Here is a 20,601-nt window from a genome sequence, read left to right as displayed (position 1 = left end):
ACAGGACTGGGAGCTTGCAGTTCTGTGTAATTTTGATGTAATTTGGACCCTAAAAGCGCTCTATTTTGCAATGGAGTGTAGGCATCGTTTTTCAAAATGGCGATGGGCTTCAGGACTATTTTCAGGGGTGATCATCTTCAGATGGAAATTTCTCCTAAAAGTCATCAGTTGACCCCCCGAACATTGAAAACAAAATGAAAGATGATGAAATAAGTTTGAATTTGATGTGTGTCTCCAACACCTTGGAGAGTTGTGAGTATTTTTCCGGAATTTTTGAAGTGGGAGCATTTACCATTGGGGTCTATGGAAGTTTATTTACTTGTCTGCTACCACAATGGTTTGGTGCAGTCAATGAAACGTGTTTGGCGCCCTCAATATTGAGGGCGCCAAACACAGTTTAATTGCCAAACACGCAGCAGCTGTCTTGCTTGGTGTGTAGTTTGTTTACCTTTCTGCGTTTGTGAATATGGGGTCTTTGGTTGAGACCCTCCCACTCCAGTTTCATGCTCTTATTTCATTATCATATTTCTAATATTCATAGGACTGCAGACATGGTGTACAACCTCTGTCTCTCCGTTCCTTTGGAATATTGAGGAGTCTTTGGAACTCGCGTTTACTTCTGAAGTTCTGGCATGTGTAGCTAGCAAACCTTCACGTGGGCTTGATCATCTTCTGTTAGGCCTATGTTGTTGTTGGATGAGCCATACTCATAGCCAATGTCATCGCCGATCGCATCATTTCGCATGTCATGACGGCGGTGCAGATAATCCCAAGGTAGAAAAATTCCCTTGATGTCAGTGTTTGCCTAAATGTTGCATCCTGACGACACTTCTGCGATTGTGTGTGTGTGTGTCTGAGTTTGTTTTTACATTCACTTGTGAACAAAAGATGTCCACATAATGCAGGTTGTGTTGACGTTATGTGGACTAAGCCGTGTCCGCATAACGTTTTGCCCATTCTGGAAAACAGGTTTAGAGCCTAGAGGCATTTTTGGGTTAGGTTTATCCTTAGCAGAATGTAGCCCCATAAATGTGGCCTATTTACTGGACTGCCTCCGTAAACATAGGCCAGACATCCACATGTACAAAAATCGTGTCGACTTGGCCAAATTTTGATTTTCACATTTAGGCTTAGTTTGTAGGATTTTTTTGCTTTAGAAGCATACTTACCCTCTTTATAGGCTAGTCAGAAAGTGCTGCCTTTTTCAGATCAAATTTTTGTGAAATTTCATGTTGAAATTTTGATACGCAAACGTGTAAAAATGAATCTGGAAATTTCACGAAAAATATACATCTGAAAAAGGCAGCACTTTCTGATTAGCCTATAAAGAGGGTGAGTATGCTTCTAACGTAAACAAATCCTACAAACTAAGCCTAAATGTGAAAATCAAAATTTGGCCAAGTCGACACGATTTTTGTACATGTGGATGTGTGGCCTATGTTTACGGAGGCAGTCCAGTAAATAGGCCACATTTATGGGGCTAAGCAGAATGAAGAGAACACTATGGCCTATAGGGAATCATAGAAAAAAAATTGGGTTGAGAGAGTTTTCACAGTTTAAGTAAAGTTATTTTTTGTACCGAATTTTCTTAACTACACAAAAACAAAGGAATGTCCACATAGCATATGTAAAACTAACATGGGTATAGTCGTGTTCCCTAAAATGGCGCACTTCGAAGCTTACCCGACTTTCCTCGTGTACTGTTGCCAAACCTCTTTGTGGACAAATCTCAAATTCATGCAGTGAAATGCTAGTACTTTTACCTTATTAATGCTTGCTATTTAACCTCTGTGAACAAATTCGGTTTCATAAAATTTAATCCGAAATTCAAAAACGGTGGCATCCGGAAATTGGGCACAAATAGGCGGAGTGTTCCCTGACGTGGCGCACTTGAATAAATCTTGGAAAATTCCAAATTAACACTTAAGAATTTCTGTAAACTTGATAGGCCTAAATTCTGATAAATAATTGTTATCTCTACAAGTTTACATGTACATACCAAGCCAGATGTTCGTCAGAAAATTATTTTCTCATTTTTTAGGGCATTTTCAAAGGGTTCACTTTGCACTTGAAAATAAAATCGGAAAATCACGCCAAAATAATTTTTCCTTCTGACTTTGTTACGGGTAAATAAACTCGCGATTTATGATCAGGAGTGTTTAGAACTTGATGAAATTTCACAGAAACAGTTAAAACTTTTGCTCTAGGTAGGCGCTACATGCGAAAAATTAAAGTGCGCCACGTTAGGGGCCATGCCACGTTAGGGTACATCAAAATATATGTGTGTGTGTGTATAAAGTCTATGGACACGAATGAGAGTCAAGAAAAAAATGCTGAGTTACTTTCCTAACACAATTGGGAATGTTATTTCTCAGTGCATGCAGTCCCAGATTTAAGTACCGGTATCAGTATCATCATTTTGGCAATCGTGTATAGTGTAGGGCCCCTGTTTTGTTTTGATCAAATTCAAATCAATTTCTTCTTTATATTTCTAAAAAATGATGTCAACCTAAAGCAGACTTCTCTCAATGTAATGACACCTTTTGGAATGTTGGTAATTTTTAACACTAGTAATGCCTTCAAGAGAGAACTGTACAAAGGCAGAAAATGTCTCATTTTCCTATGATTACTGTTATTTTTTGCTCAAACAGCTGATAAAAATCAACCAGTCTAAGTTAGTTCTCTTGGTTGGGGAGTTATTTGGGTGGTAACGAAGCAGTGGACCAGGCAATCAATCGAGCACACCATTGAGACATGGATCGACCTCCACTGATTGACGGAGCTGTGCTAACTTAGATTGACACCATTGATGATAAAGTAAGTAGCAAGTTTGAGTCCTGTAGGCTATGGGTTTGACCTTGGTTCGATTCCTCTTTTGTTCCAAGGTGTAGCCTTAGTTATCCTTGAATGAATTGAAACATTTTTGGTTCAGATCCTACTGCTTGTTTGGTTTGATTCCTTTTTATTTCAAGTTGTAATCTCAGTTATCCTAGTATGAATTGAGGAGTCCTTGGTTCATGCCTAGTCCGAAAATCGGGGACTCTACATGTATGGGGCATTCATCCAGCATGAGACAGAATTGCGCACAGGCCGTGAGGCAAAAAAAAAATAGTGGGTGAGGTCTCTGGTCAGACCAAAGTTCTGGACTTGATGTAGTGATTTAAAAAAATATTCTTTGTCTGTACCATCCAAGCTTGGGAAAAAATAGCAAAGTGGTACTGCTTTGTTTGTTTGAGTTCTCATATGGTGTTACATCATTTGACTTGGTGCCCTATCATTTGTCTTGGTGCCCTTGTGCTCCTTAGTGCTAAATATTTGAGGCGGTGCAGCACTAAAGGGCACTGTTGTAGCTACAGACAATTTTAAAGAACAAAAGAAATTGACTCAACAGATCAAAATTGACGCACAACGATTTTTTATGGCTGAATGGACAATAATGCAAGTGGGGGATTTTTGTTTTCTTTTTATTTTCAGATTTAGTGATATTAACCCTTACTCTCTGAGGGTAGTTTACTGCATGTCAGTTGGTTATGCCAATGCCCTCCAGCTGCAGTTTATTGGCAGATAGTTTGTCTTAACAGTGAAGGCTCCAATTGGCAGGAGTTGGAGGCCCTGGAGGGTGCCTGATACTGACCAGCTGGGGGCACTCACTTTGTTATCAGAGGACTCTCATTGTTCTCTGTGGCATGTATTGGAGTGCCTGTCCAGTTACCCTTGAAATGACATGGCAGATATTGGAGGGCCATGCAAAAAACATAGGAGATTTTCTTGAGGCACATATTGGCATGCGTTGGAGGGTCTAGTAGGGTAAGGGTTAATAACCTTTGATACATGTAGTCACTACTTATGTTTTAAGGAAATTGTATAAAAAATATGGAGTAAGGTCTGGCATGTTTAAAGTAAAACCAATGGGCTTGTTTCATTGTTTTTGTCATGTAATGCTGCGGCCGGGTGATGAGGTGGGGTAGAGGGCGCTATTCAGGACTTTCTTCTGTCACCTTGCAAGATGTAATGATGCCAAGTCACTATAAATTTATATTTCCCAGATTCGTTTGTATCAAAGATATATAACCAGGCATCCTATCCTATCTACAAGGATGGGACTAATAAGGGAGCAAAGACACTTCTTCTTCAGTGAAACAATAATTTATTCTTAAAAACTCCAAGAGTTCTCTGAACCAATTTGACATCTTTATTTATAGGACTCAGCTATCATTGCTTGTTCATCTGTCATCCGCTACGAATACCGCAAAATCTTTGGTTGTATACACGTTATCCGACGCAAACTGGTTAACCTATATTTTTTTTTAACCTTGTTCCACTCGAGTTTGCAGGATACATGTAGCTAATAATGAATACAAGTAAATGTCTCAATCGCAAAATCTAATAGTTTTGATTTTGCACTCTGATGTTTTGCACTTTTGCACAAACCAGCAATATTTCTTGCATGTTTCTTCTTTCACAGGTTGTACTGAATTTCCTTCTGGACTACCCTCTTGGAACAAACTGAAGCGCCACCTAGAGTTCTATGTCAGACAGTTGAACTTTGACCTTGAGACTGGCCGTGAATCCTCGCTGGAGATGCTGGCCACTATCTTCTCATCATTCCCACAGGTCAGAAATCCTCCTTTTTGGGGAATTTTCTATTGATGAGCTCAATTCATCATATTTAGACTTGTAAGTTTCATATTAAATTAATGTTCCATAACTCAGAGGTGTGATACTATTACCTAAAAAATGGAATATTAGGGAGGTTTCGCAAGCGAACAGATACGCTTACACTTACGTTTAGCTATCCGTATCCGTTTTTTACTTACGTGTAGCGAGCGAAATATGTGTGTCGTCTGCACGTATGACGTCATACGCCACTCACTATCCGCTAAACGTGCAGACGACACGCATATCTCGCTCGCTACACGTAAGTAAAAAACGGATACGGATAGCTAAACGTAAGTGTTACGAACCCACTTAATCTGTAATCCTTTAGTACGGTTGCTTCCGCACTAGAATTTTCGGTATTTAATTAATGTTTGTTATGGTGGCTACGCGCGGGTAAATACCCTATATAAGCACTGACTGGCTTTTATTCGCTCTCAGTTGGTGCCCATATACAACCATTATGTGCGACTTTCATTAGCGCGTCGTTGAGCCAGCATCTCCCGCTGTCCTACCGATCTACGTACCCCTCATCGCTGGATCGTGGCCGAGGCTGACGGTACTATCGGACGGAGACCTGGACTGTCGTGGCCTGCTTGATGTGGCTGACTTCCCGGTGCTCAACGCTGACTTACCTGTGGCTTGGCTGATCTACGGCTGGGTGCGGAGATGCTTGGTTCGACGGCTGCGCTAATACCGTTGTGGGCACTGGCTGGGCGGGGCCTGTTCCTGCTACTGGTTCCTTATTGGTAATTATATTTGGCCGAATACAATTTGCCTTTTTTGTGTGTTTTGCTTATTAACTCTATTTTGCCGGCTTGTTCTTTACTTTATTTTGCCTGTTTGTATAAATTGCTGCTTTGCTAATTTCTTTGTAATTTAAGTTGCTTTGCCTGTGTCTAATGCTTGGAGGTTCTTGCATGACGCTTAAAGTTGAAGACTAACTGAGAATGTTTGTATCACCCACTGTCCTGTTGATTGATTTGGGAGAATTAATTAAATTTTGTTAATCATATATTGGTCTCTTTTTGCCTTTGATTCAAAAGTCATGATTCCCGTTTTTATAACTTATTTCTTTCTGCCGTGCGTTCCCCGCACGTAACATAAGTGTAAGCGTATCCGTTCGCTTGCGAAACCTCCCTATTATCTTAGGATATTGAATATAATTAATAAGATAATGCTCAACAATTTTTGTTAACATTTGGAGTTTAATACTCTGAGCATCAGTTAAAACAATTTAATACTGAAAAACATTCTTTGATTTTTAGATCTACATTTTGGTGTTATTGATACAGAAAACACTGGAGACGTATGCAGGAATGTTTTTTATTCCCATGGCAACAAGACTAGTCAACGATGAATCAGCTAAATGTCGCAAGATCACTGCATTGGCCATCAGGTCATTGCTGCAGAAGGTAAAGAAATAATGTTTTAATTATGTCCAAAAAAATTATAAAAATTGGAATGCCATACAGTGTAGTATTTTTATTTTTTCACTCATGAAGTCATTATATAGGGCACCATTCAGACAATAGAGTTACCACTGGAGCAAGCTACCTCAACCTACAAAAGAATTGTCCATTGAATGGAAATTAACTTCAGAGCAACCAGTGTAAATTTTTCTCCTCAAATTGTGTCAGAAATAGCCAGGTTGTTAATCATTTGGAAGAAATTGAATACAGATTATTATTTATTTCATTGGCCTATCATAATTCTTGGCCTACTTTTTATGTTTTGTTTTTGTCATTTGTTTTGGTTTCCAGTTATGGGTAGAGAAGAGAGATGAACTCTTCACCATGGCAACCCACTGGCTCCATGACAACAATCCAGCCCATCAGTGTCTTTCCTCACAGCTTTGTGGCATCTTTGTCGATGCCGAGGAGGCAGGTATCCAGCGACGGTTGGATGACATACTTCCTCAGATACAGGAACATATCAAACCAGATGGGTTGCAGAAGGTAGGTGTGGGCTTAGCAGACGATTGCCTTGACATTGCTTGCCATGTGGCTATTCACCCACATAGTAAAGCTCACCCTGGAAACAGGTGGAATTGGGCATTCTCTTCAAGTGAATATTTATTTTTGGAGGCTGAAGTAGAGTAAGGGTTCAAAACTTCTTGAAATTGATGAGTTGGTGCGGCTTGTAAGAATCACTGGTCCCACACTGTTTCCTGTCAACCTCCCTACCCCCCCCCCCCCAACAAAATGGTTACGATGATGAATTTCTCTTTATTTTGTCCTTGCTCAGGATGGCATGTCTGCGATGGAGACAGATGATACATCTATGGAGGAGAGACATACAGATCACATGTTGTTCAACTTGCTATCAGCGTTAGCCAAGATGATTAAACACTGTTCAATCATCGGCAACAAGGCGTACACAGACACCCTGAATGCAATCTGGGGTAAGATTTGGAGTGAGATAAAGCAGTAGTAAATGCCAGCACTGGTTAGCTTGGCTAGTGGAACCTGCAAAAACAATCAGAATAGTTTTTCTAGGTTGTCTGAATCTGAATAAATTTTATCATTTATATTTATTTGCACCCTTCTAAAAGCTGTTGAAAAACAAAATAAATGTAACAAGTAGTCGTAAGTTTATTTGACTAAAACTGAAACCCCAGTATTCTACTAACCAGTGCAGAGGGTTTTAATCAAAACCCCAATGCCAACTCAACGGATAAACCAAAATTCATTCACTTTGAAATAATTTGATCTTTTCTGATTTCTTCAGATCCATCCAATCTCATCTTCTCCATCCGCACTCCTGGGTGCGTCTGGTTTCGGCCCAGCTCTTTGGAGACCTGTTTGCTTCTAAACAACCAGACATCATTGCCAGGACCATGCTGAAAGCTGCATCTGGTACCTAGACTACTAACACCTCGGCCAATGAGAATCGGATGGGGAAGAAGACAAAACGCAAGAGGATGGCTGATAAAGAAAGGGGCGGAGTCACAGGTAAAATGGAGGCGGTGGAGTATCCATTGAACCATGGACAGGAAATCGTCAGGGAGTTAGTCTTTACATTTTGCAAGCAGCTTCAGTCGGCCTTGCTGAACAAAGATCTTGGAGATCAGGTAAGAAATCATTAGGATTTATCTACTTCAAGCATAAGCACTTGAGAGCATATTTCTGCCTAATTCTCAGTCAAATTTGGGCACTTGCATTGTAATTTAGGTTTATTGTTCTTTTGGTCTTATGCGTGAACTCACTTGAGATTGACATGTAACCTAAATATGATTGACTCGACTTTATGTCTTGGACCATTGTGATTTTGATGTGACATTTATCTAATTCGTGTCAATTTTCATTAAAACATGAAATGTTTGCAGCCCAAGAAGGTAGATTCTTGAGTCTTCACATTTTTATTAACAAGATACCTGGTTAGTTTCTGACAGTTTTGTGTTTTGACAATATTATGATAATTGAATTATTCTGATGACTGAATTCATTTCAGGTTGTGAGAAATCTTGTGTTCCTTGGGAAAAGTCATCCACCGTTTGTATCCGGATAAAACTGAGATTTACCAAACGGAGGAGAGATCGGACAGTGAAGATGAAAACGATGATGAAAATGATGAAAGGACTCCCAAGCTCTCTGCAGAGCAGAATACCACCAACACGGACAAACAAGGACTTGGACGTCGGACTCCGAGCCCCGCTGACTTGACTTGGTTCTTGAGGAGGATGTGTCGCATCGCTGCCTCAGAGGCAGCCAAGACACCCAAACAGACCCTGAGACGGACTTGTGTTGTCAAGTGGCTTGCTGCCATGGCAATGGATGTAGGAGGAGACAGATTGCCCAGTTATCTGAAGCTAATGATGAAGCCGATGTGTCGGGAGATCGGCGATCAAAAGTCACACGCAGGTGAGACACATCTATTGTGTGAACATTTCTTCTGAACTAGTTTTTGAGGGAATATTTTAAACAATGAACAATGTCAAACAGAAACAGTAAGAAGCATGATTTGTGAATACAAAAGCTGGAAAAATGTCAATTTTAGCACGGTTTCATTCTGAATGTTCGATTACATCAGATGGTTTGCCTTGTCGGATTTGAATATTCATTTACAGTTTGAAATGCAGCTTCAGCAGCCTTTTGAGTTCTTATGTTTTTAAGGGGAAATTAAAATTATACCATTAAAAATATTTTACTATATTATTCACTATGCATTCAGGGATATTGTTGTATTTGATAAGGTGTTGAACCATAAAAAAAAGTGAGATCTGTGTAAATTATGAATTGAAATTTTAGAAGCCACTGATTAAATCTTTTAGAAGTAGTTTCTGATATCATGTATAGCACAGTTCGTGTCAATTCACTGAGACTGTTAAAGAAACTGATACTTCTTGTTATTACTCTCATTGTGAATGAACAAGTACGATTGTTGTTTTCTGGATCTACAGCGATGCTTTTCTTGATTGGTTTTTAGTAATCAGACTTTCTTGTCTTGATTTCTCCACCAGACAACGATCTTCGTCAGCTTTGTCAGGAAGCATTGGATCTCATCAAGAGCCTTGTGGGATTGGAGACATTCTCTCATGCTTATGCTGACGTCCAAAGGGTCATCACACAGACCAGAATCCAAAGCAAACAACAGAGGGCGCTACAGGTAAATTAGAGTCACTTTTCCTAGGAGCTGTAATCGAGTCAGTCACAAGTCATATCAATTTATGCATTATTTCTTTGGACTGGCACTTTTTGTCCAGGAAACATGTAGGAACGTGTTTAAGGGACTCTTGACTTGTGAGGACTTTAATATGATGATATTAAAGTCACCATAAGTCATATCATGTCATCACAAGTTATCATAAGTCATCACAAGTCATCACAAGTCATCACAAGTCATCACAAGTCATCACAAGTCATCACATGTCATCACAAGTCATCCAGACTCAAGTCAAGTCACAAGCTATTCAAATAAACTGTAACCAAGTGAATTGTGAACTGTGAAGAATAAAGAGCACAGCAATAATTTTCAATAAGTGATTTAAATTCAACTTTTAAATGATGCAGAAAACTATCAGACTTGTGAATGACAATACACAGAAACACTGTTGAAAATTTGTGATGGTCAGTTTGGTTGTATTCATTGTTCTGTGTGTTGACACATATGTCTTACCAAAACGCTCTTGCATGACGTAAGATTAAGTCAGATTTTGCCCCTTTCCTCTGTTTTCCTCATTCATTGATTGTCTTGTTCTCCCCCCCCCCCCTCTCATGTTCAGGCTGTTGCTGATCCAGTCCAAGCAGCAAAACCTAAAGAGAAGAAGCATCAGAACAAGAAGGAAGCCAAGAAGAGACGACTACAGCAGCTAAGACCCACGTACCATATTGTCAAAAAGGCGAAACTCTCAGATGGAACCTAGAGATGCCATTGTCATGGTACGTTTTGAATTGTGCTTACCAGTTGCACGCACATGGAGATGATTGTTTCTATTTTGACATCACTAAATTAAGCAAATTATTTCTCAATAGGCAATGGTTTTTTTTTTCTCTAAACGACTCAGAAATGCCTCTTGATGCACCAGGAACACATTTCAGTATTCAAACATTGAGAATTTTGAGAAATTGGGCAAAAATAATCCAGTTTTTGGTCAAAAATTATCATTTATGACTTATTTTGCTTAAAATATTGATGCATTCTTTCTTCTAAATGGCACTTTTTGTCCAGAAAATGTGTAGGAATGTGTTTAAGGGACCCTTGGGTGTCTTTCGTGTAATTTTTGAGCAACTTTGTTTTTGACCAAAATTGAAAAAAAAAACAAGGGGTTAGCCTTACATTTTTACTGAAATTTGGCCCCAAAATGACTTTTCTGTTAAAGAATCAGAAATACCTCTTGATGCACCAGGAACACATTTCAGTATTCAAACATTGAGAATTTTGAGAAATTGGGCAAAAATAATCCAGTTTTTGGTCAAAAATTATCATTTTGGACTTATTTTGCTTAAAATATTGATGCATTCTTTCTTCTAAATGGCACTTTTTGTCCAGGAAATGTGTAGGAATGTGTTTAAGGGACCCTTGGGCATCTTTCGTGTAATTTTTAAGCAACTTTATTTTTTGGCCAAAATTGAAAAAAAAAAGGGTTAGCCTTACATTTTTACCGAAATTTGGCCAAAAATTGACTTTTCTCTAATCGACTCAGAAATACCTCTTGATGCACCAGGAACACATTTCAGTATTCAAACATTGAGAATTTTGAGAAATTGGGCAAAAATAATCCAGTTTTTGGTCAAAAATTATCATTTTGGACTTATTTTGCTTAAAATATTGATGCATTCTTTCTTCTAAATGGCACTTTTTGTCCAGGAAATGTGTAGGAATGTGTTTAAGGGACCCTTGGGCATCTTTCGTGTAATTTTTAAGCAACTTTATTTTTTGGCCAAAATTGAAAAAAAAAGGGGTTAGCCTTACATTTTTACCGAAATTTGGCCAAAAATGGACTTTTCTGTAAACGACTCAGAAATACTTTTTGATGCACCAGGAACACATTTCAGTATTCAAACATCGAAATTTTGAGAAATTGGGCAAAAATAATCCAGTTTTTGGTCAAAAATTTTCATTTTGGACTTATTTTGCTTAAAATATTGATGCATTCTTTCTTCTAAATGGCACTTTTTGTCCAGGAAATGTGTAGGAATGTGTTTAAGGGACCCTTGGGCATCTTTTGTGTGATTTTTGAGCAACTTTATTTTTGGGCCAAAATTGAAAAAAAAACAAGGGGTTAGCCTTACATTTTTACCGAAATTTGGCCAAAAATTGACTTTTCTCTAATCGACTCAGAAATACCTCTTGATGCACCAGGAACACATTTCAGTATTCAAACATTGAGAATTTTGAGAAATTGGGCAAAAATAATCCAGTTTTTGGTCAAAAATTATCATTTTGGACTTATTTTGCTTAAAATATTGATGCATTCTTTCTTCTAAATGGCACTTTTTGTCCAGGAAATGTGTAGGAATGTGTTTAAGGGACCCTTGGGCATCTTTCGTGTGATTTTTGAGCAACTTTATTTTTTAACCAAAATTGAAAAAAAAAAAGGGGTTAGCCTTACATTTTTACCGAAATTTGGCCAAAAATTGACTTTTCTCTAATTGACTCAGAAATACCTCTTGATGCACCAGGAACACATTTCAGTATTCAAACATTGAGAATTTTGAGAAATTGGGCAAAAATAATCCAGTTTTTGGTCAAAAATTATCATTTTGGACTTATTTTGCTTAAAATATTGATGCATTCTTTCTTCTAAATGGCACTTTTTGTCAAGGAAATGTGTAGGAATGTGTTTAAGGGACCCTTGGGCATCTTTCGTGTAATTTTTAAGCAACTTTATTTTTTGGCCAAAATTGAAAAAAAAAGGGGTTAGCCTTACATTTTTACCGAAATTTGGCCAAAAATTGACTTTTCTCTAATCGACTCAGAAATACCTCTTGATGCACCAGGAACACATTTCAGTATTCAAACATTGAGAATTTTGAGAAATTGGGCAAAAATAATCCAGTTTTTGGTCAAAAATTATCATTTTGGACTTATTTTGCTTAAAATATTGATGCATTCTTTCTTCTAAATGGCACTTTTTGTCCAGGAAATGTGTAGGAATGTGTTTAAGGGACCCTTGGGCATCTTTCGTGTAATTTTTAAGCAACTTTATTTTTTGGCCAAAATTGAAAAAAAAACAAGGGGTTAGCCTTACATTTTTACCGAAATTTGGCCAAAAATTGACTTTTCTGTAAACGACTCAGAAATACTTTTTGATGCACCAGGAACACATTTCAGTATTCAAACATTGAAAATTTTGAGAAATTGGGCAAAAATAATCCAGTTTTTGGTCAAAATTTTTTATTTTGGACTTATTTTGCTTAAAATATTGATGCATTCTTTCTTCTAAATGGCACTTTTTGTCAAGGAAATGTGTAGGAATGTGTTTAAGGGACCCTTGGGCATCTTTCGTGTAATTTTTAAGCAACTTTATTATTTGGCCAAAATTGAAAAAAAAAAGGGGTAAGCCTTACATTTTTACCGAAATTTGGTAAGGTATTTTGTAAAAACTTGGTAGTTTTATTTTTCGATGTTTGCAAATGTTGTATATTCCCTTTAAGTGACCCTTGGGTATCTTTAGTGTAATTTTATGTAACTTTATTTTTCGGCCAAAATTGAAAAAAATTGCAAGGGGTTAACCTTACATTTTTCGTTAAATTGGGCCAAAAATGACTTTTCTGCAAACAACTTAGAAAAACTTATTAATGCAAGATAACAGTTTTTAAATTCTTTATCTGGTTTATACAAGCGTTATGGTACAAATAAATGATTGAATTTAAAAACGAGTTTTGAACAAGTTTGTATATTTTAGTCCATTTTATCCTCATCCCCAGTGGCATCAACCTTGTTCCCAGGGCTATTAACCTCCTTCCCAGGGCATCAACCTTGTTCCCAGGGCTGTTAACCTCCTTCCCAGGGCACCAACCTTGCTCCCAGGGCTGTTAACCTCCTTCCCAGGGCATCAACCTTGTTCCCAGGGCTGTTAACCTCCTTCCCAGGGTATCAACCTCATTCCCAGGGCATAAACCTTGTTCCCAGGGCAATCAACAGTGTTCCAAGTCTTTCAACCCAACCACCCCTTGAGCTAAATTCACTGTATTATTCAGTCATAATAAAGACTCCAAAGATTGGCTTTAAATCAGTTTTACTGTATTTATTCCAGTACTTGTTTCTCAACATTAAATAAAAACAGTTCAACAGCTGTTATTCAATATCTTACTCATTAAATAAAGTCGGATAAAAATACGTAGATTTAAATTTTACACGGACAAGTACATGTTTTGTAGCATAACTCAACTTCTGACACACCAATAAGTAAACTTGTTTTCAACTTCCGTTGGTAAAAGAATTAAGAATGTCATACAAGTAACTTTGACGAAATAAACTTGTCATTCAGAATACGCCAAATGAATATCAGTACAAAATATACTTGTTTTTTCACCATATTTGTTTTATTGAATCTCTGAATTAATCAGATATTGGAGAAGAAAAACATGTTTATCTTCAACAGGTAATAATAATTTATAACGTGCCTTTTCCAAAGGTTACAAAACGTGAGCAAGGACACCTCTGATATCAGGTTAAAATAAAGACAAGGCGATTTGTAGCAAAATTTAATTATAAATAGCAAGGGGTTAACCTTACATTTTCCACTAAATTTATCAAAGGGTTACTTTCTTACAAACGACACGGAAATCCCTGTTGATGCATGAGGAGATTCATTAAGTATTCATCAATAAACAACTTGAATGTATTGCACAAAAGTAAATGATTTTTGAAGAAACATTTCATTACTGATTGATTTTGTCCTATCTATCAAGGAGACGTGTAGAAACGTGCTTCAGGTTGAGCATCTTCACTGCGAGTTTGCAGCAATTTCACTTTCAATGCAAAATTGGCCAAAAAATGACAAGGGGTTAACTTTACATTTTACCGAGATTTGTGGTCAAACATTTTATATCACTCATTACCAATCAGTTTTGAATATTTGGGCAAAGATGATAACATTGGGGGGGGGGTTCAGTTGTGCCTGATTTTGACTGTTTCCTAGTTTTATAGACAAAGGCCTTTCCAAATTGAGAAGCATTTTGAGAGAAATGAAAAAGTTCCAAAAGTAGACATCATAGGTTAGAGTGAAGCTTCATGTTGTAGCCTCATGTAGTTTGTACCTCCTTCTTGGCCAATGTCCTCCAAGATGTTTCTGCCAGAAGACGTCTTCGGAAAACCTTCAAGAAAAGAACGCAAACGGTTTTTAAGTATCATTTATAATAAAATATCTGTAGCACTTTTTCCCATATTGAAATTGAATCTAGATGTGGCAATTCAACTGTTTGCCAGAGATATATTGGAAAGACATTATTTTAAGGAAATACATTATTGAAAGGTCTCAAAAACAAATGAAAATTTGGTTGCTTTCTGCAATTTTAGGAAATTCATTTGCAAAACACCCCATCCAGTGTAGAAATGCAACTGTATCAAAATTGATTAAACAAACATTTTGAGCAGTTATACACCGTTTCCATGGTCTAAAGTGCACTAGTTTTTTACTTGCCTTGGCCTACAAGAACCTTCAGGTTTTGCAAGAACGAGTCACAAGTGAAAATTGTCTCATTAAGATTGCTTCAGTCAATAATTCAACAACAACTGAGAATAGTTACCTCAGTAAACATACAATCTTGTTCCGAGGTCTCCATAATTTTGCCTTTTCGTAGTCAGTACACCTGCTGAAAATACAAAAATAAATCAAGAAATATCAGCAATGCAAATTAACAGTTGCAATATACATTGTATTTTCTTACAGATTAAGGCAAGGTGTGGTTCTCAAGCGCTAATTTCTTTTTGTTTTTTTAAGAGGCTTTTTTTGGAGAAAAGTAAGCTTGGGAGGATCTAATTTTGGTGGTAAAACATTGGATTTAGATTTTAGGTTTGGAAAGTTATTAATTAAATCAGCCAGGTTAAAAAGAAGTTTGCTCATTCTTATGCTTACCACTAAGATGTTCACTCTGCTCAGTTTTGACGAGACAATTTTCTCTAGACTCTGATGCCATCTGCCTCCCGCATTTGTGCTGTCAGATGAAATTTACCTCAAGAAATAGATAAATAAATACAACAATTTTACCAAATGTTTTAACCAGAATCGTCTTTTAAATTAAAAACAATTCTGCGGTGATGTTTGATAGATGTTCTTCAACTCTAGGTACTTCTCTTGCACTGTTTATCCTTTTTTATTTCAACACCAAACCCTTTTCCATATTCAAGAGTGCACCAATTGGCACAATGATCCAAGCATGTTTTTTTTTTCCAATCAACAATTAATGTTCTTTCTTAATTCAATTCCTTTTCAAATATTTCTTTTCCGGTTATTTTTTCCCATGTTCTTAATATTTCATTTTTTAAAACTGAAGCACAGTTATCTCATCGCTAATAAGATCTCATTGGATTTTGACTGCAAATTTGATTTTCTTTTCGCAAAACTTCCTCTTGTCATGGAATTGAATTTTATTTTTATTAAAGTTTTTGGTGTTTTAAGGCAATCAGCCCCTTATCTTCCATCCTTTTTGGAAATAAAATATGAATTGATGTGATCCGCTCAGTGAACATGATTCAGAATTACTGAAAACAACTTTTTGGAGCAATTTTTCAAATGGGTTTCAAATAGGATGAAATGGAAATGCCAAATTTGGACCAAAATGGTATAGTGTTCAGAGATTTATATCTTTTGTTATTAGAAAACAGATTTTTTTTTTTTTTTTTTTAAAGTTAATGCCACAATGACGAATTCAAATTGTGATTAACTGATTCCTGTTCACTGAGCAGGTCAAATATCCTGGTAAGGTCTGTTTAAACAGGGCCACCACGAGAAGGTCCCAGGATACCAGCCCCAACACGCTTTCAGTATCGTCAGGCCCATTGCTGGATAAAAGGTAGGCCCCGGAGGGCCAGACACAGTTATCGACTGTCCGGTCCGCCCGCCCAGCCCCGAAGGACCAGGAAAGCACCCTAACCTATATGCGTGCCCCCCTAAGTCCATCCCCCTTACGGGTTCATGCGGTCTGATAGGAAGTAGCAGCGTTTGCCGGCTGTGAATACAGGGCCACGCCCCTATAAAGAGGGACGCACTACCTGCTCCTTTATGGCACGGCATCCTAGGGTTTCCAGGCCGCTGCGTAGGACCCACGCCCCACGTGGAAGGCGGACCTACCACGCGGACGCAACTCGCCCCTTGAATCTGTGCTGGATTTTCGCCGCACCTCAATTGAAGCACCCAGTCAGACTCCAATTAATAATCGATACCGCCGCACCACCCTAAGCCCTAACGGCATAGGGATATAGGAGATCCCATAGCCTTATAAGTTTTCAGCGGGATATAGCAGATCCCCTGAACTAAAAAAAAAACCTATTTAGAGAGTGAAATTTTCATTTCACTAATTGGTGATCCAATTTATTTTTAAAAAAAAATGATTTTCCGATGGCTGGCTGGCTGGCTGGCTGGCTCCCCGGCTGGCTTGGCTGATTGTTGTCTTGCTATCGATTCAAAGATGACAGTCTAAAATGAGGGGTTTACTTCTAAAGAATGTTTATGCCATAAAGGCAGTGCACAAGCTAATTAAGTACAATTTATTGGAGCCTTGCAGCAGGGGTAGATCCAGGGGGCAAGTTTCCCACTAATAGTACTGAGGCCAAAAATTATCAAATTTTGCTTCCCATGGAGTAGATTCCCCCCCCCCCCCCCCCCCCCCCCCCACGATTGCCACCCAAGATCCACCCCAAGATGGACACGGGGATATAGATGATCCCATAGTCCTGCTGGTGTTGCGTTTGGATGTAGGGATATACAGATCCCATAATCCATCTTGATCCTGGAGTGTTTGCAGCGTACGCTCAATTTGAGCCGATGACACATGCTCAATTTGAGCCGACGACCTGTGGAAAAACCACCACCCCAAAACACATACATGCACCACCACCAACCCAGTCATGTGGTTGCCAAGGGCGATTTCTAAGGTTACACAACATTTCATCTTTGAAAATGATTTCTCCTGTTTCGAAAACCGTATCTTCATGAAACTTTCAGGGCTTACCTTACTCATAATGATCCAAGTATGTGCTAAAAATCGTTGTGATGTGTTCATAACTTTCGTTGAAATTGGATAAATAGTCCTGGCTAAATACGTGCATCATTGAGAGTTGTAACACTGACGTTTGCAACAGCTGTTCTTTTCAAGCCTCACGAGTATTAATAAGGTTCTTATCCATTCTGGTGTGCAGCAAAATTTTGAGAAAAGCCTCCTTCACGAGTTAATTGATAAATATCACCCTTTTCGCCAGCTTCCATTGGTTGATACCGAGACTCATGCCAAAACACGCAGAGAGACACTGATGAATATGCTAATCTACAATACGAAATTGCGTGGCTTGGCCAAAATCGGTCAACTGTAGTACCTAAGGAGCTTTGCTGAACGATGCATGTTACTTGGGTTGGCAGAAATCATCGTCGATATTTTCCATGGAGATGGTTCAAATTGTAGCACTAGCGTTTGCAACAACATATTAAGCTGAAATTCGGAATATTTTTAGATGATATAAGTGTTCAACTTCTCGCGAAATAACAATTTTGAGAAATTCCTAGAGAAAAAGATATAAATACAGAGATTTGGGGAAGTTTTCGAAGGTCAGCTATACCAGTAACCAGTATTGACGTTTTGGCATCGATGAAAACAGCGATATTTTACTGACATGAAGCTAAGAATTTCTTCTTCCATTATAATTTAACTTTTCAATCATACTTTGCATAAGAAACACAATGTTCCAAAGGCCATGATTTTTTTGTGGTGCATGAATTTCACTGCTCTGCTATAGCGTCTAAGTACGTAAGTAGATTAGCTTTGCTTCACAACGGCAGATGCCTTGCCTTAGCAACCACATGACTGAACCCACATGGTCACAACACCTATCTGAACCACACTGGAAAAATGTTATGTCAAATTCTTACGGTGAAAATAGCATTCCAATACATTTTTTTTATATGACGATTATTTTTCAATCCTCAAAACAAAATATGCTCACATTACAAGAGAAAAGTGAGAGTTAATTTTTTTTCTGAAAGCATATGAAAATTTTGATTTGTTTTCAACCGTACTTTAGAGGTTTATAAAGTGTAAACCCTACTCGTGAGAGATGTCGTAGAAGATTTGCAATTACATTTCTCAAGGGTGGTTTCAGTTGTACACACAATAATGGAACGGGAACAAGAAAAATATGGCTCACTCTGAGAAATCCATCGAACGACTCAACTTGCAAACTGTACTTGGGTCTTGAGATCCTGGGTCTTGGGTGTTCACTGGCTCAATTTGAGCGCTAATGGCTGAAACAAAGGGTTAGTCCTACCTTAGTGAACACATCTAGCTGACTTGTTTCCAGCTGGCTGGCTGGCTGGCTGGCTGGCTGGCTGGCTGGCTGGCTGGCTGGCTGGCTGGCTGGCTGCCCCCCCCCCCCCCCCCCCCCCCGGCAGGCTGGCTCCCTGACTGGCTGGCTCCCCTGCTCCCTGGCTGGCTGACTGCTACCTTGCTGTTAATACAAAGAACAAAAAGGAGACAGGATGTAGAAATGAGGGGTTTGCTTAAAAGAATGGCTGTATTTAAATGCAAACTGTTCAAAACAGGTACAATTTTCTTGAAAAAGAACAACACATTTTTTGAGACACCACACTTAAATTTCTAAGGAACAGATTTTATCGACAATAATTATAGACCACTGCATTTCTTGTTATGATGAATGTAAATATATATGTACTTACATATGTAAATCATCATCCCAAATATGTAAAAGTGCAAGCATATTATATTGTATCCCATATGGGTAATGTTTAAAATGGGTCACAGCAATCATTTTCTGTTCTAAATAATTTTACGTCCCTTAATGTTTATTCACAATAGTGTTGCTTCATGGGAATTCAAAACTTCTAACAATTGTTTTTATTGACAGTTTAACAAAGAAGGGAGCTCTATAACTTGTGACGTCAGGATAATGTTTTTAAGAAAACATTAAAATGGTATTCTTAAACTAGAAAAAAAAATTTCAAAGAACACTTTCTTGGGAGTGACACAAGAAAATATTTCTTAAAACACACTATTTTTTATACATGTATTAAGAAATGTAAGGAAATAATTTTTTAGCAGTGTATGATCTGGCCAATTCCGGCGTGACAGACTGTACAGATTTACACTACCATTTTTCTCAAAGGCCTGCCTAAGTTACGTATGAAGTCACGTAAACACTCTATATTTCAAATTAAAAAACAATCCATGAAACTAGGGGATTCAGTGGCTGTATATTATAAGTGAAAAAGTGAAAGCGTGACATACAGGACAGAAATTACACTCCACATTTTGGATATGATTTTCGATGAAAAAAGTTCTGTTCCCCTGTTAAATTAAACATTTTTTTTCTTTTAAAATTAATCACTTTTATGCCAATAATCAGTGAACACTTTACTTAATAATTCAAAACAGAGAACTGGAAATGACAGACTCATTAATGTTGTGAAAGACGGGATGTAACAGACGGGACATTTTTATATGCTGAATAAATGTAGGAACAAGCATTTATTATTTTTAAGGACATGTACATTAGTATATTAAAAACCCAAAGAGTCTACAAAAATGTATGTTCAACTTTTTTACCTTGGTGATTGAAACATTGTGACAGACGGGACAAAAATACTTAACAAATGGGTAACATGTGACAGACGGGACAGAGTTTGAGATGAATGAAATATGAGATTGACTTTACTTCAAAGGATATTTTCATTTTACTGTCTAGGTGAAGTCACCTTGATCGATGATTCAAATTTGAACAACAAAGATCTTTTCATGTAAAAACTAAACAAGTTTTACATGTGTCTTTGTGACAGACAGGACATTGCATCATCTTTTTTTTTCAAAATGGTGCAAGACTGATGTTTCATCTTTTGGTTTGAAAATTTGTAGTGGTGGATAGGAACGACACAAGACCTCATAGTCAACCAAAAACAAAATCTTTGAAGCATAAGAACCGTAACAGAGGGGAACTCAAATTTCCATCACAAAATAGAGGAAAAAGATACTTCTATTTCTCAAAACTTCAATCCTTGATAAATAAATCCAAGTGCAGTTTAAAAAAAAACTGCTCCTGCAAGCTTGGTTTGTCTACTTTCCAAGAAAAAGTTGTAGAAAATATCCTTTGAAAATTCATCTGCAAGTCAGTTCCCTGTGAGCTTTATTTGAAAAAAAAAATATTTAGTTTTCTGTTTTCTTTTGGGGTCATTAAATCCATCATGAGGTGTACACTTTTCAACAATAGAGGGTCAATATTGTTGAAAAAAAGAACACTCTTTTGATTGAGACCAAGCAATCCATGATTTTCGCA

At 37.7% G+C, this 20,601-nt stretch overlaps 1 protein-coding gene and 1 long non-coding RNA gene across 5 annotated transcripts; one reads left to right on the top strand and one right to left on the bottom strand.

The window, feature by feature from the left end:
• Positions 1-347: 347 nt before the first annotated feature.
• On the top strand, positions 348-9,912 carry LOC119724835 (small subunit processome component 20 homolog). 4 transcript variants are annotated; one of them, XM_038196085.1, is made up of 11 exons: positions 348-431; positions 542-774; positions 2,652-2,817; positions 4,466-4,614; positions 5,925-6,071; positions 6,420-6,614; positions 6,904-7,060; positions 7,387-7,729; positions 8,110-8,519; positions 9,119-9,264; positions 9,881-9,912. In XM_038196085.1, the coding sequence occupies exons 4-8, from the start codon at positions 4,582-4,584 to the stop codon at positions 7,500-7,502; spliced, it is 648 nt and encodes a 215-aa protein (XP_038052013.1). In that variant the 5' UTR covers positions 348-431; positions 542-774; positions 2,652-2,817; positions 4,466-4,581; the 3' UTR covers positions 7,503-7,729; positions 8,110-8,519; positions 9,119-9,264; positions 9,881-9,912. The 4 variants fall into 4 exon arrangements, with proteins under 4 accessions (XP_038052013.1, XP_038052015.1, XP_038052012.1 ...); XM_038196087.1 differs by lacking the exon at positions 348-431 and having other exon boundaries at positions 475-774; positions 5,952-6,071; XM_038196084.1 differs by lacking the exon at positions 348-431 and having other exon boundaries at positions 475-774.
• A 3,410-nt stretch (positions 9,913-13,322) lies between these two features.
• LOC119724834 lies at positions 13,323-16,462 on the bottom strand. Its single transcript, XR_005270678.1, has 3 exons — positions 15,182-16,462; positions 14,853-14,918; positions 13,323-14,420 (listed from the first exon to the last, which is right to left on the bottom strand). It is a non-coding gene; the product is annotated as an uncharacterized LOC119724834 (long non-coding RNA).
• Positions 16,463-20,601: the final 4,139 nt, after the last annotated feature.

Source organism: Patiria miniata, unplaced genomic scaffold, assembly GCF_015706575.1.
Source record: "Patiria miniata isolate m_02_andy unplaced genomic scaffold, ASM1570657v1 HiC_scaffold_18, whole genome shotgun sequence".
Lineage (NCBI taxonomy): Eukaryota > Metazoa > Echinodermata > Asteroidea > Valvatida > Asterinidae > Patiria > Patiria miniata.
Note: the sequence above shows the minus strand (reverse complement) of the source record. Positions and strands in the feature narration are given on the sequence as shown.